The 14,228-nt window shown below is 51.4% G+C and overlaps 1 protein-coding gene across 1 annotated transcript in view; it reads left to right on the top strand.

The window, feature by feature from the left end:
• Positions 1-14,228, top strand: part of SLC28A1 (solute carrier family 28 member 1) — a 55,200-nt gene that overhangs the window by 24,391 nt on the left and 16,581 nt on the right. Inside the window, 5 exon segments of the mRNA XM_024766476.1 lie at positions 52-196; positions 853-966; positions 2,384-2,452; positions 12,438-12,518; positions 13,916-13,996. Coding sequence (XP_024622244.1) covers positions 52-196; positions 853-966; positions 2,384-2,452; positions 12,438-12,518; positions 13,916-13,996 — 490 coding nt within the window.

Below are 14,228 nucleotides of genomic sequence, written 5' to 3'. Positions count from 1 at the left end.
GTGGGGATGAGGAGATGCTGACAGTGATGACTTTCTGCCCCTCTCCTGCAGGGAGCCCTTTCTAGCCCTTGCTGCTTTCCTGGCCCTGATCCTATGGCCGGCTCTGGACACCTCTCAGCGGCCTGAGCAGCTGGTGTCCGGAGGAATCTGCATGTTCATCAGCCTCCTCTTTGCCTTCTCCAAGCATCACCGCGCAGTGAGTGCTTAGCCATCAGGTCCAGAGTGGGCGGCAGCCCCTTCTCTCTCTGATATCAGGTCCCCCCCGCCACCATTTCACAGTGTGGTTAACACCTTCCCCCAGACTCCAGCCAAGCCTCCCAGAGATCCTGATGCACACCTGGGTGTAGGGATCACTGCTAAGGAGTCATTAAATGCTGAGAGGTAGCAGCAGCCCTTAGGAGTCCAGCTCCCTTCTGTGGGGGTGGGGAGAGTGCACTGAGGGAGAGAGTGGGGTCAGAGTGGCTGGGAGCCCTGACTATATAGGAGGGATGGGGGAGGATCCAGACAGACAAAAGTTACATGGAAGCCGGACACTGATGCCACAACTCCAGCTCCACCTACCCTGTGATGACCCAGGACCAAGTACCATGGCACACTCCTTGGTTAGATCTTGCTCTACCCCTGCCCACTTCCCAGGCACATTGCTGCCAAGTGTGGCCTATTCTGAACTTCATGGGGAATGTAACCATTGGCAACTGGCCCAGAGCTCTGGCTGGGTCCAGCCCTCATCCTACAGACTGGCCAAATCTCCCATAGCCCCTCAGCAGTGCTGTGCCCTCTACCCTCACCCAACTGTTCCCTGTGGATCTCCCAAGGAGCTGAACTCACCAGGACCTTTCTATCGGGTGGCAGGTATCCTGGTGGGCTGTGTCCTGGGGTCTTGTACTACAGTTTGCACTTGGACTTTTCGTCATCAGAACAGAACCAGGATTTATTGCATTTCAGTGGCTGGGCGACCAGATCCAGGTGTGTACATGGGGTGCAGTTGCCCAGGGCATGTTGGGTTTCCAGGGAATGGAGGAGAAGCCTCTCTGCTGGAGGGAGGTGGGCTGTGAGGACATAGAGAGGGACCGTGACCAGGATGGTGGGTGTGTATGGGGCCCCAGACCAGCTGGGCAGCTGGGGGCTGAGCATTGCAGCTGCTCCTTCTCTCAGGCCTGGTGCCACCTGCCCAGACAGAGCAGTCCTTTCAGAGGCTGGGTCTGATGTGGAAGAGAGTCTCAAAACAGGTAGGTTCCTTGTGGGAAAGCCCACAAGGCATGTGGCCCTCAGTGGTCATAACAAAAGGAACTTAGAATAGTCAAAAGTGCTTTAAAAATTGCAAATGATTTACTTTGTATGTGTATATGTGTGTTTAAAAATAATATTCACTTTGGGCTTCCCTGGTGGCGCAGTGGTTGAGAGTCCGCCTGTCGATGCAGGGGACACGGGTTCGTGCCCCGGTCTGGGAAGATCCCACATGCCGTGGAGCGGCTGGGCCTGCGCATCCGGAGCCTGTGCTCCACAACGGGAGAGGCCACAGCAGTGAGAGGCCCGCGTACCACCAAAAAAAAAAAAAAAATCATTTTGTTGTTGTGCAGGGTCTTAGTTGCAGCACCTTTAGTTATGGCATGCAGACTTCTTAGTTGCAGCATGCAGACTCTTAGTTGCGGCATGCAAACTCTTAGTGCACCATGTGGGATCTAGTTTCCTGACCGGGGATTGAACCCGGGTCGCCTGCATTGGGAGCGTGGAACCTTACCCACTGGACCACCAGGGAAGTCCCATGATTTACTTTTTAAAATATACATTATCAAGGACACAAGGTTGATCCTATACTCACCCCTCTCTCACCATCTCAAATTTCTATGTGCTCTCTACAGGGAGAAGGAGGGCACGCCAAGGGTATCTGCATGGGTGTCGTGCAGGAAAAGACAGTGGCTGCTCTGGGCACACCCCTCATTTGATAGATGAGAGCACTGAGGCCTGGACAACTGAAGTGACTTGGCCCTGCAGTCACAGTGCTTGTTCTGGTCCTAAATACAGGTCTCTTGTAGAAGCATAGCCAGATTGCAACACCAAGGCCAGGAGCCCGGGATGGTGACATTGGTGGGGAGGGGAGTGAGCAGACACAGCGGGCACCACCTTTGACAGCCTTCTCCAGGCAGCTCACTGTTTGCTTCCTCCTTTGTCTCTTCTTTATCGTTCTTGTCCTAACAACTCTCATCTCTGAGTATTTCTTTACAATTTATTGAAAATGTGTCTCTTCTGGAGGACGTGCTTGGAAGGAGCAGGTGCCCATGAGTGTGGCTTTAATGACACACATGGTGCCCTGGCCCCTGTAAAGCCCACGACCTGGGCGGAACTAGTCCTGCAGCCTCCATGTTTTGTTTTCTCCTTTCAGATCTTCCTGAGCTACAGGTCCAGCTTCTTGTCTGGGGAGGCTCTGGTCAAGGATGCCTTTGCATTTCAGGTCAGCTTGACTCTTGGCCCGTAAAGCCTTTAACAGCCTCTGCCCTCCCACTCCAGCCCAGGCGAAGGGGGAGGGCTCCGGCAGGCAGAGCCCTGCTACTGGAAGCTAATGAGGCTTAAGCCTTGGGGTCCTGAGAGGGGCCCCAGCAATGCACTCACCTGGGGGTATGTTTTCAGTATATTTTGTAAAACTTGCAAAAGTAAGATATATCTGTATTCTTTTCCAAAAAATAAATGAATCCCCAAATCATAGAATTGCTGGGAGGCTGAGGACAAGAAGAGAGGGTGAGGACATGGGGATAGCACCTGCTATAACCTTAGCCCCTGACATGCTGCAGGGACCTAGAACTGTAAAGGACAGTTTCCAGGAACGCTTACGCTCCAAAGATCCTCTCAGGGTACTCCTCCTTCAAGACCCCTCACAGGTTACCTCTGCCAGGAAGCCTGCCCTTATTAGTCCAGCTGCAAGCTCTAAGTCGCTCCTCTGGACTCTCCTAGACCTACAGTCCCTCCCTCCTTCTTTCCCTCTTTCCTTCCCTCCTTCCAACAAAAATGTATTGTGTGCCTTCTGCAGTGCAAAATATTATAGGGGAAATTGAGATAAAGACTGAAAGACTTTATTGTGTACTGGTAGAGCCCTAACTGTAATTTAAAACAAGGCAGGCTGTGCCGAGTATGCGATGGTGTGACTGCTTCACTGTTCCGGGGTGCAAATGTGATTATATTTCTTCTTTCCCCAACTGACCACCCAAGCACCCAAGTGCCTCCTTTAGTAAGATCTCGAGGGTAGCTCCTCTGCCTGCCTCACATCCACATTGTCTCAGGACCCTGCGGCTGCTCCAGGCTTAAGTTCTACTTCCAAATGCCAGGTAGAGAGAGACGGAGACGTGGGCCCCACTTACCCAGTAGCTCGCCCCAGTTTCTGTCCTGTTACCATAGCAGCACAGATGGGAGTTGTTGCTGCCCACTCCAGCACGTCCTGGACCACAGTAACCATGGGGCTGCCGTGCAGGATCCCACACGTAGGTTCCAGAGATTTCTGCTTTTCGCCATTACTCAGCCATCGTTCCCAGAGCCTCCCCACCCTGCTTGGGGGTGTTGGGGCCCAGAGGCTTCCAGCCCAAGCCATGGGTTTGGCATGGACTTCTGGGTGTCAAGCCAGTTCACGAGTCCAGACACCTCCAGCCCACCCCCAGCCCTGAATCATGGTGAGGTCCTCCGGGAGCTTTGGTCTCTGTTTGCGCCAGCAGCTCTCTGGGAAACATCCACTCCATCCAAGGGGTTCCAATAATGTCAGCCCTAGGAGGACATGGGGAGGGACCAGGTTCCTGTCCTCTCAGGACAAATTTGTCCATCATGTTTTTCTGAGATCACTTCAGTGTAGGGAGAGGATCACTTCTGTGTAGGCCTCTGTCAGCCCCTCCAAAGGTTCCCTAACACCATTCTTGTAAGGCAGAGGCGGGCAAGGGCTGCTCCCTTTACATTTGCATTTCCAAGTAGGGGCCACCAAGGTTTCAGGGAAAAGCAGTGAAGTCCTGCTCCAGGGTGACTTCTTTTGTCCACCAGACAGAGAAACAGCGGCGGTGGCTTCTCACACTTTACAAGGCAAACTACAACACTCTGTGATTCGACCTCCCCAGGCAGCCAGGTTCCAGTGTAACTGGCACAAAGGAAAGTGTCTGGGGAGTCCATTTAGGGAGACATTTTAAAAAATAAGGACAGTGAGGATGTCCCCTTAAGGAAGTGGCATTTGAATTGGAGCCTTAGGACAGGAAAAAATTGGAGGCACAGAGATAGTCAGGAAGAAGAAATGGCTGGGCAAAGGCGTGGAGGTGAGAAAGTTCTGGGCTGTCTAAGGTACAGGGCGTAGTTCAGTTCGACGGGCATGTAAGCTATTTGAAGGAAAGGATGGATTGGAGGATAAACTACAAGTGTGGTGGGGCTGTCTCTTGAAGAGTCTTAAATGCCAGGCTGAGGCGCCTGGATTTGGTCCCCAGGAAATGAGGAGCTATTGAAGACTTTTGAGCAGGGAGGGACTTGATTGGAGCTTTGGGACAGTTGTGATTTCAATAGTAGGTAGGAAGGGTTGTAGCCAGGATGCTTGGAAAAAGGGACCAGTGGGGAGGCTGCCTCACACCCAGGTGATGACTCCGGGACCACCAGACTGCCACAGTCCAGAAGAGAGGTCACCGTGGGGAACGAAGTGGGGGTGTGCGGCTGAGAGACCTGCTCTATGAAGCTCATCACTTAGCTCCACCCATTGCAGCTGTTACTTTTAGCTGTTTGAGGACAAAGCCTGGGTCTTACTCATTCTGGTGTCGGTTAACTGACCCTGAGCCCTGCAAAGCCCTGTCCAGTGCCTGGTACACTGCTTTTTGCTGAATGAATGAGATGGATAAATGATGGTTCTTCTGTGCAAGTGGGAAGTCTCTCTGCCTGCTGGGAACGTCTGGCTCTTTGAGGCCCTGGCTATGGGTTGGGCTCCCACACAGCCAGCCTCCCCCTGGCTGGGCCACCGTTCCCATGACTGTGTGGTCCTGAGCAGCTTGTCCTTTGGCCCAAAACCAGGGTTGAGCTCTTCTTTCTCCAAACCTCCCCAGCAGAGGCCAGAGCTTCCCAACCTTCTAGAGCCAAAAGCTACACACAGGCTTTGCAGCAAGATCCAGGGCCCCTAGAAACAATTTTGTCCCCCTCTGACCTGAGATTCTGGTGGAACAGTGAAGAAAAGCTTAGGGAGAAGGAAGTCATAGTAACAGCTACTAGTTATGGAGCAAGGACTCTATGCCAGGCACTCACTTCACCTTTACAACCCTATGGGGAAAAGAATATCATTATCCCCTTTTTTCAGGTGAGGAGACTGAGGCTCAGAGTGGTTGTTGCTTGTGCAAAGCTCATAAAGCTGGAGAGGATTGGAATCAAGATTGGAATAAGCCCGATGCTCTTGCTTATTCACTTCTGTGCCTTGATATCAGAGCCCTTTCCTTGGTAGACAGTGGTAACGAAGGGGTCTCAGACCTTGGATCTTTGTTTTTCCCTTGGTTTAGAAGAAAACAGTATATCTTTGGTTCATTTGGTTGAAAGGGACAGAAACCCATTTGAAACTTGCTTTAAAGGGAGGAGAGAGGGAGGACTGTTTCTTGGCTCACAAACTGGAAGGCAAGGTAGAACTGGTGCCAGCTGGAACCAGGGCCCCAGAGCTGCCAGGCTCAAGGCCCTCAGCCTTGAATCTCTGCTCATCCCAGGGTATTAGCTTCATTCTTTCATACCAGATCTTCTCCTGGCCCCCAGCAACACCAGATACTCATTCTTACATGCATGTCACCCAGCACGGGGGAAATTCTTCTCTGCCTGCTCAAGTTAAAAAATCCCAGGGTGGGTTTTGGATTGGTCTGCCTTGGGTCATGTGACCATTCTTGACCCAATCGCTAACAGGGCAGGGGATACTGAAGTTGGAGTGACCGGAGTCTCATGTTCCCACCCAAAGCCAGGGAGTCAGTTGCTCTGACTGAGTGGAAGCCACCCTCTGAAACTCACCATTTGAAGGATTATTGCCTAGGACAGGCAGGTACTATTAACCCCCCATTATAGAAAACAAGGCAGACAGCTCCCTGTAGGACCTGGATTAGCTCTGTTTTCAGGGTGCCCTTCTATTCTAGGTGAGCATCTGTGGCCTAGTATAGGAGCAGAGCACACGTGGCAGATAGCATACCTGCCTGGGAGAAACAGCAATGGCATGGACCCTTTGATCTGGAGTCCCTCCCAGCTGTAACGTGGGGCCGCATTTGGGAGTCTAGGCTATACTTCCTGATCGGGGTGCTTAGCTCCTGAGTTCATTGGTTGTAAACGACAGAAACACAGCTCAAATTGATTTAAACCAAAAGATTAAACAGAAAACAAACAAACAGAAAGATTAATTCTGATAACTGAGAAATCCAGAGGCTTCAGGTCCTGCTGGATCCAGGTATGCAGCATCACCTGGGATTTGCCTTGCTTATATCCTGGTTCTGTGTTCTTAGACTTGGCTTTAGTCTTAGTATTGGATAGGCTCTCTTGAGGTTGTGATAAATAGGTACCAGGCTTACATCCAACCAACTTAGCAACCCTAGCAGAGAGAGAGAGGCTGTTTTCCACTAGCTCCAGCAGGAAATCCAAGAGTAAGCTCTTTTTAGCCTGGCTTGGGGTATATGCCATCCTTGAACTGTAGCCAGGGAAGATACCTCACTTTGATGGGCCAAACCTGGAGCCTCTGGGCTGAGAGTAGAGGAGAGGTGGTTTCCTAAAGGAAAGTCAAATTTTTTACCAAAAGAAGTGAGGGAAGGGGCATCCAAGCAGCTGCCGTCCACCAGAGCCACCACTCAACTTCTCTCCCAGTTCAGCAAAGAAAGTATCACCTGGCTTGCTGCTCTGTCCATCCCCTCGCCAGTGTTAGCTGTGTGTCTCTCCTCCCTTTCTAGAAGAATATGTACACACCTGCTACTTGCATCTCTCCCCGAATCACCCTTCAGAACCATGCATTCATAGACCGTTGGGCTAGGAGGGAGCTCATTGATCTTTGGGCCTCCTGTTTATATTACAGATGGTCAAACCATGCCCCAGAGAGGAGCAGTGACTTGGGCATAACTGTGCAGTGAGTTAAGGTAGAGGCAGGGCTAGAACCAGGTTGTTGGACTTCAATTAAGCGATGTTTTCTTCCTCATACTCTAAGTAGAAGTCAGTGACATCAGGTATCCCTTCCAAATACAAAAAGCATCCCTAATAACAACAATGATAAATTTAAAACCAGTTAATAGCTGCTAAAGACTTTGAGATTGGCTGTTCAGTCAAGAGAATAAAAACAGGAGAGGTGAGTTTATCATTAACCAGGCTTAGCATTTCCTAGTCAAACGCCAACTATTCCCTGGCCCCAGGGAGGCCCTGTCCTCCTCTGCACAAATTCCTGGCCAGTGTATTATTAGCCAGTGGTCTCCTTAGCAAAGGCGTGTGGGAATGAGGGAGGACTTAAGACAAATACTCCATGGCCACAGAACTCCCTTTCTCAACAAGATTTACTAATCACAAAGTTTCATTCACACCCTGCGCCCCTGCCTATCTCTCTCTCTCTCTCTCACACACACACAGACACACACACTTGCCGAGCGTGGGGCTTATCCTCAAGCTGGGGGTAACTTTGCTAGTGCTGAGTCGAATGGAAGACTCAAGAGTTTTCTTTCCGTCCTTTCCATGAGTCATGTGGCCCTAGTCCAAGGTCTTTGGCCCATGTCAGCCTGGGGAAATCTCTGAGCTCACTCAGGTTTTCAGAATCCAAGCTGCTTCCTGCTGGGCCACGGTCCAGCTCATTGCTCCTCCAGGAAGCTGAATCTCCCTGGGACTCCTTCAGCCCTCAGTGTCCTCTGGCACGGTCGACGTGGCAGCCACCTCCTGGCTGTATGGTCTCAATTAGTCATTCCACCTTGGCTCCATCTCCCTTCTAGTAACTTTCCACCCACATGATCGCCTCCCCCCCACACTCCCACACCTTCCTGGGTCTGGCCGACCTGGGAGCACATGTTCACTCGCTCACTTGTTCCTTCGCTATCACTCCAGCCTCTGGAACACGCACCCACTCACGAAGCTCAGCAGTGCTGATGAAATGTTCTCCCCGAGGAACCCCTAGGCAGAAAGTGTTTTCATCTCCCAAGGGTTTCAGGGTGTCTGCCTGATGCAGCCTCTGCAGTCCCCAGTGGTCATCAGCGCCAAATTTGGCCAGAAAAAAACACATCAAGTAAGAGAAGAACTGACAGGTGCCATTGGATTTAGCCATTAAGGGGTCACTGGTAGCTGTAGTGAGTGTGATTTCCAGAGGAGGGAATGGAAGGGAAGTGGAGACGGGGTGGGTGCTGAAAGGAGGGGGATGGGATGATGGAACTGGAGAGATCTTATGAGAATGTGGCATCTGCAGAGGCCTCTGAAGGAGACTTTGACAGGCAGAGATAGACAGGCATGGGGGCAGACTGGTGAGGTCATTCTGGGTGAAGGGAATGGCATAAGCAGGAAATCAGGAGACATGCGCAGCTTATGTGGCCTTGGAGTAAGTCCCTTCCTCCTTCTGCAAGGTCGGTGGACATTGCAGCAGTGTCCTCCGAGGAATTTTCCAGCTTTGGGTATTTTTGTTTACTGCGGCCTGGGGCTAGTGACAGGGCTTAGGCCTTGGGGGCTGGGGGTTTGGGAGCTGTTGGGACAGCCTTAGGAGGGCGTCAGCAGCCCTGGCTCAACTCCCTCCATAGAGAGGAAGCGGCAGGACCAGGCCCTGAGTGGGTTTAGCCCTGCCTTCAGAGCCTGTTTCCTGGGAAGAAGATGGCGTCTGCTTGGAGAGTCTGGTCTAGACTCTACAGCAGTGGTTCTTAGAGTGTGGTGTCCACATACCAGCAGCATCGGGAAAGGACAAACTCTCAGGTGCACCCCAGATCTACTGAATCTAAAACTCTGGGGGTGGGGCTCAGAATGTGCATTTCTGACAAATTCTCAGGTGATGCTGCTGGTCAGGGACCACCCTTTGGGAACCACTGGCTTAGAGGCGCTATACTTTCCTTTTCCCTTGAGTAAGGGTGAGTGCTGGTACTAGCAGGACCGGCCTGCTCTGAGTTTCCACAAAGTGGTAGTCAGGACTTACTCGAGGCTGCTACACCCTGGGCTGAGGCTCTGCCTGGGAGGGGATGCCTCCCCTGAAGACAAAGAAATGAGGTTCCAGGACTGGCACTAGGGCAAACCTCCTCAGGGTCATGGTAGGTCCTTGGCAACCTGCTTAGTGGTTGTCTCTTTGCAGGTGTGTAACCTTGGGCAGGTAACCAACATCTCACAGCCTCAGTGTCCCCACTGTGAAGTGGATTTACACTGACCTCAGTTGCTTTGAGGATCCGTGAGTCACCACACATTGTGTACCTGGCTCCTAGCAGGACTGCATAGTGCACGAGCGGTAGGAATTAATGGCGCTTTCCTCCCTCTTCCCACAGCCAGCTGCCTGCCCTGTCTTCCGCCATCTCACATGCTACAGGGCCCAAGGGTATTTCCTGGACTGTCAGATCATATTGGCCTCAGGGCCCTTATTTAGTATTAAATGTCCCAGCTTCTCTTCCACCAAAGATCCCCATCTCCCAGCTAGAAAATGTCTCTTGGTTGCTGCCAGGAGAAAGTCCCAATTCTGCAGTCGGGTTCCGCTGCCCCAGGCCCTCTCCTTGCTGGTCTGAGCCATCTGTGCTAACCTGCCAGGCTGCCGAGTGGTCCCTCGTGTGATAAATTGAACAGGCAGTCTAGACAGTACGTGATCCTCTCTGCATTTTTCTCCCAGGGAGAGCAGGATGCTGTCACCACCCTTGTGTCGGGGGGTGTGTCCAGCACCAGGCGGCCATGGGGAGTCACAAGGCAGGAAGAGCGTTGCTCCACCCAGTGCCTGCGTTCCCTGTCAGGTGACACTCCCATGCAGTGAAGCTGGTGACAGGGATGTCAAGTGGAGCAGATCCAGACAGAACGCGCGGCATTCATCTGGGACGGGAAAGGGAAAACAACCTCAGCAGGCCTTGTTTCTCTTCTCCAGGGGAGCTGCCTAGGCAGAGTCTCTGTTCTCATCAGGGACCACTCTGTAGTCCCGATTCATTTTGAACCAGAGCTTGAACTTGATTGCTCTACACTCTCCTTCTGAACAATGAAAACAACTCTTCCTCCACCCCTCACCCCTCTCGGCAGCCCCTCTTCCTTCCAGCACAGCTAAGCTTCTCCTGTTGTCTCTATACTTCCTCATGTCCCACTCCCTCCTTGGTTCGCTGATACCCAGCCTCTGTGCCCATCCCTCCTGACACTGCTCTCACCTAGGTCACCAGGGAGCCCTGAATCGCTAGGTGCCAAGCATCCATCTCAGTCCTTACTGAGTTCTCTGATGCATCTGGCACAGCTGATGGACCATCACTTCTAGAAAAGCTGCCCTCAATTTCCATTGCACCCCTTCCTGGAAGTCCGTCAACCACTCGGTTTCTTCTTTGTCTCCACCACACGCTCCTCCTCCTTCTCTCACCCTTCAGGGATGCTGACCCCAGGGCCCTGTCCTCAGCCACTGCTCTTCTCTTCCAGGGCAATTTCCTCAGTGAACTGCATCTGCCCCGTGGCTTCAACCTGCCCTCAACCGAGCCCTGGCCCAGACCTCTCCTCAGAGCTGCCGGCCCTTCTGCCCACCTTCCCAGTCCACAGTCCACTCAAACCCACAGGCATCTCAAACCCAGCAAGTCCAAAACTGCGCTGCTGAGGTGCCCCCAAAGCTCTCCTGTGCCCGTGCTCCCCTCCCTTGAGAAGTGTCCACCTCTTATAGAAAATTATAGGAGCAGGTGAGAAATTAGAAATGGAGAAAGAAGAAAACAAAGTTTCCACAGTCCCAGCACACAGAAGCAACTACCTTGGGTGTATGCCTCCCAGCCTTCCTTCTGTGCTTTTAATATTCCATCTTCCCCACTTAACATTCTAGCATAAGAATGCTCCCATGTTATTACTAATTCTGCATAACTTATTATTTTAAAGCTATTTGGAACAGATAGCACATTCCAACTGTACAAAAGGGGATTTGGTAAAAAGTAAATCTCCCTCCCACCCCTGACCCCCAAGTCATCCAGTTCCTTCCCCAAGGCAGCTGCCATTCCTGGTCATTTGCATATCTGTCTAAGGATATCTGTGCCCACACAAGAGCACCTGCAATGCCACCTGCACCTTTTTTACTCATAAAGTAGCACACCATGCACCCTGTTCTACACCTTCTCTTTTTTCATTTATTTAAAAAATTTTTACATTTATTTATTTATTTGGCTGAGTTGGGTCTTTGTTGCTGCACGCGGGCTTTCTCTAGTTGTGGCGAGCAGGGGCTACTCTTCATTGCGGTGTGCGGGCTTCTTATTATGGTGGTTTCTCTTGTTGCGGAGCACGGGCTCTAGGCGTGCGGGTTTCAGTAGTTGTGGCACGTGGGCTCTAGAGTGCAGGCTCAGTAGTTGTGGTACATGGGCTTAACTGCTCCACAGCATGTGGGATTTTCCTGGACCAGAGCTCAAACCCATGTCCCCTGCAGTGGCAGGCGGATTCTCAACCACTGTGCCACCAGGGAAGCCCTCTTTTTTCATTTAACAATCTATCTTGAAAATCACCCCCAAACTACTCATAGTGAGTTCCTCACTCTTGTTTCCTGACTTTGAGTGCACCACTGCAGAGCCACACCATAGGTTATCAAACTAGTCCTCCACTGAGGGACATTTAAGTTGTTGCCAATCCTTGTTATTCTAAGTCAGGCTGTAACAAGGAAGTGCGGGGCAGGGAGGGGGAGGCCCTGGGGAGAAGGAAATGGACATGAGGAAGCTTTGAAGGAGAAATTGAAGAGGCTTGGAGTAAGTGAAAGGCAGTCATAAGCCTGGTAATAGGAAAGAGGGTGACAGGAGGAAACGCAGATGGCTGGTCCACAGTGAGTGTCATTCGGAGCTCACTGGCACTGAGTGGAAGTAGAACACTAGAAAGATGAGGGCATCTGATTCAGGCCCGAAGCACAGGAGGGAGGTTAAGGCCAGCGTCATGGGCCAATTGAGCTCAGGGTGGAGGACGGACCCTGTGCTAGGAAGGTGCTGGGCCCTGAGCCAACTCCCAAAACCCTCACAACAACCTGAGGGGTAGTCACTTCCTCCCCATTTTACAGACAAAGAAGCAGGTGATAAAAAGTGGTGGACTCAAGTCCTGCTTCTCTACCACAGCCCAAGGGATGCCTGGGTGGATGGTCAATGTTTAGAGGGGAACAGAGCGGACAGCTGCCTCCAGAGAGGCCCCATATGCAATTTCAGGCACTGAATTCAGAGCTTCTTCCCTGACCCCGTTGGGTCTCTGAGTGGCAAGCCCTTGGATGAAGTGGCTGTCTGGGGCCTCCGAGGCCCTGCGTGGTACCCTGCCACCTCTCTGCCTCTAACCCCAGGGTCTGTGCTCTTTGCTGGCAGGTTTTGCCCATCATTGTTTTCTTCATCTGTACCATGTCCGTTCTCTACTATGTGAGCCTCATGCAGTGGGTGATCCTGAAGGTGAGTTCTCAAGGTCCCAGCCCGGGCCCTCCCAGAATCACAGGCTGACAGGAACCACACTCTCCCAGAATGCCTTGCTCCCAAGCCCACACCCTCCCCAAATCCCCTGCTCTGAGGGCCTGGACCTTCCAGCATCCCCTGCTCCCCAGCCTTCTCTCAGAGTCTACTACCAACCAAACAACTTTTCACAGAGTCTCTTGTCATGCTACTAAGGAGAAATGGCACCAAAATCCAGTGGGGTCTTTGGGGGAGGGAAGTTTACAGAACTGGGGCTGCATTGGGGAGAAGTGTTAGGGGAAAAAATAATTTATACCAAAAAGATCTTGAGAGCAGTGGGTCACGTGGGCCAGACTTAGCTGATATAAATGTCAAATCCTGTGCTTATGTTCATAAAATCTGCTGCACAAAACCAGGATGCAGGAGACAGACAGCATTGGACAAGAGATTCTGAGATTTTTAGCTGATTGGGCTCAGAATAAACCAGTATCATCAGGCAGCTTCCAGAAGTGCAGCCTGTGGTATGTTAAGAGTGCACAGTGCATGGCGTAAGGGAGACAGTTATCCCCAAATCTGGAGAATGTGTTCAACCAAGGGGCTATGACAAACTGAACTATCAGTGGGTTCAGTTTGAAAGGGCCTGAGACCATACATTCCATAGAATGGCTGAAGGAAGTAGGGATGAAGGGCCGAAAAAGAGAAGGCCAGGGTGAAGAAGGTTACGGGTAGGATTCTAAACACTTATAGAAGGTTAGGGAAAAGGCAGCCTGAGAGGTACCTGCAGTGGAGAGAAATTCCATGGAAGCAGATTTCACGTTGATTAAAAGAAAGAACTTTTTAATACAGTGTTTCCCAAAGCCTTTCACAAAACTCTAGTTTCACAGCAAGTTAATAAATGCTACTAGGTAAAGGGATCCCATGGTCAAATTATTTAATTTATTTTAATTTTGGCCGTGCCATGTGGCCCAACCAGGTATCAAACCCGCGCCCCCTACAGTAGAAGCGCAGAGTCTTAACCACTGGACCGCTAGGGAAGTCCCTTGGTCAAATAATTTTATGAAGCTAAGCTAGACACCAGGCTAAACAAATTTAAACAAGTTTTGTGCAGGACTTCTCAGAGCCTTTAATAAACTGGTAAGTATTGGTCATCTCCAAGGTGTGTGTGTACAGCAATTCTCAAATATATTTGACCAGGGAGTCCTTTTTTCATGGATGATAAGCCCCCATCAATGGAGGTGAGGAAGGAGAAGATGAATGGACCTTTGGGGAAACGTTGGTAAGGGAGTTCTACCTGGATTGGGAGTTGGAAGGAAGACTTTTAAGGTACTTCCACCCCTGACTCTCTCTGTCCCTGGGGCTTGCTGATACCAATCCACAAAGAGCACCCTGCTTCCTTCTAGATCTCCTGGCTGATGCAGGCCACCATGGGCCCCATGGCCACGAAGACCCTGAGTGTGGCTTGAAACATCTTTGTGAGCCAGGTCAGTATTGCAGCCTCCTTCCCTCAAGGAGGGTGGGTGGCCTGGGTCCCTAGAGCTCTGATTCAGTCAGCAGAAGAGCCAATCAAACCTTCTCCCAGGGTCACCAAAGGCTGCTGCCCTAGGGATGCTCCATTTGGGGATATACTCCTTGCCTGGGTCATGCCAAGGAGGATAGTATCTCCCTGGCACCTCCTACCACTCTAGGCCTAGGCTGTCTTCATCAGCTTAGAGA

Source organism: Neophocaena asiaeorientalis, unplaced genomic scaffold (genome assembly GCF_003031525.2).
Source record: "Neophocaena asiaeorientalis asiaeorientalis breed wild unplaced genomic scaffold, Neophocaena_asiaeorientalis_V1.1 scaffold346, whole genome shotgun sequence".
In the NCBI taxonomy this organism is placed as follows: Eukaryota; Metazoa; Chordata; class Mammalia; order Artiodactyla; family Phocoenidae; genus Neophocaena; species Neophocaena asiaeorientalis.
Note: the sequence above shows the minus strand (reverse complement) of the source record. Positions and strands in the feature narration are given on the sequence as shown.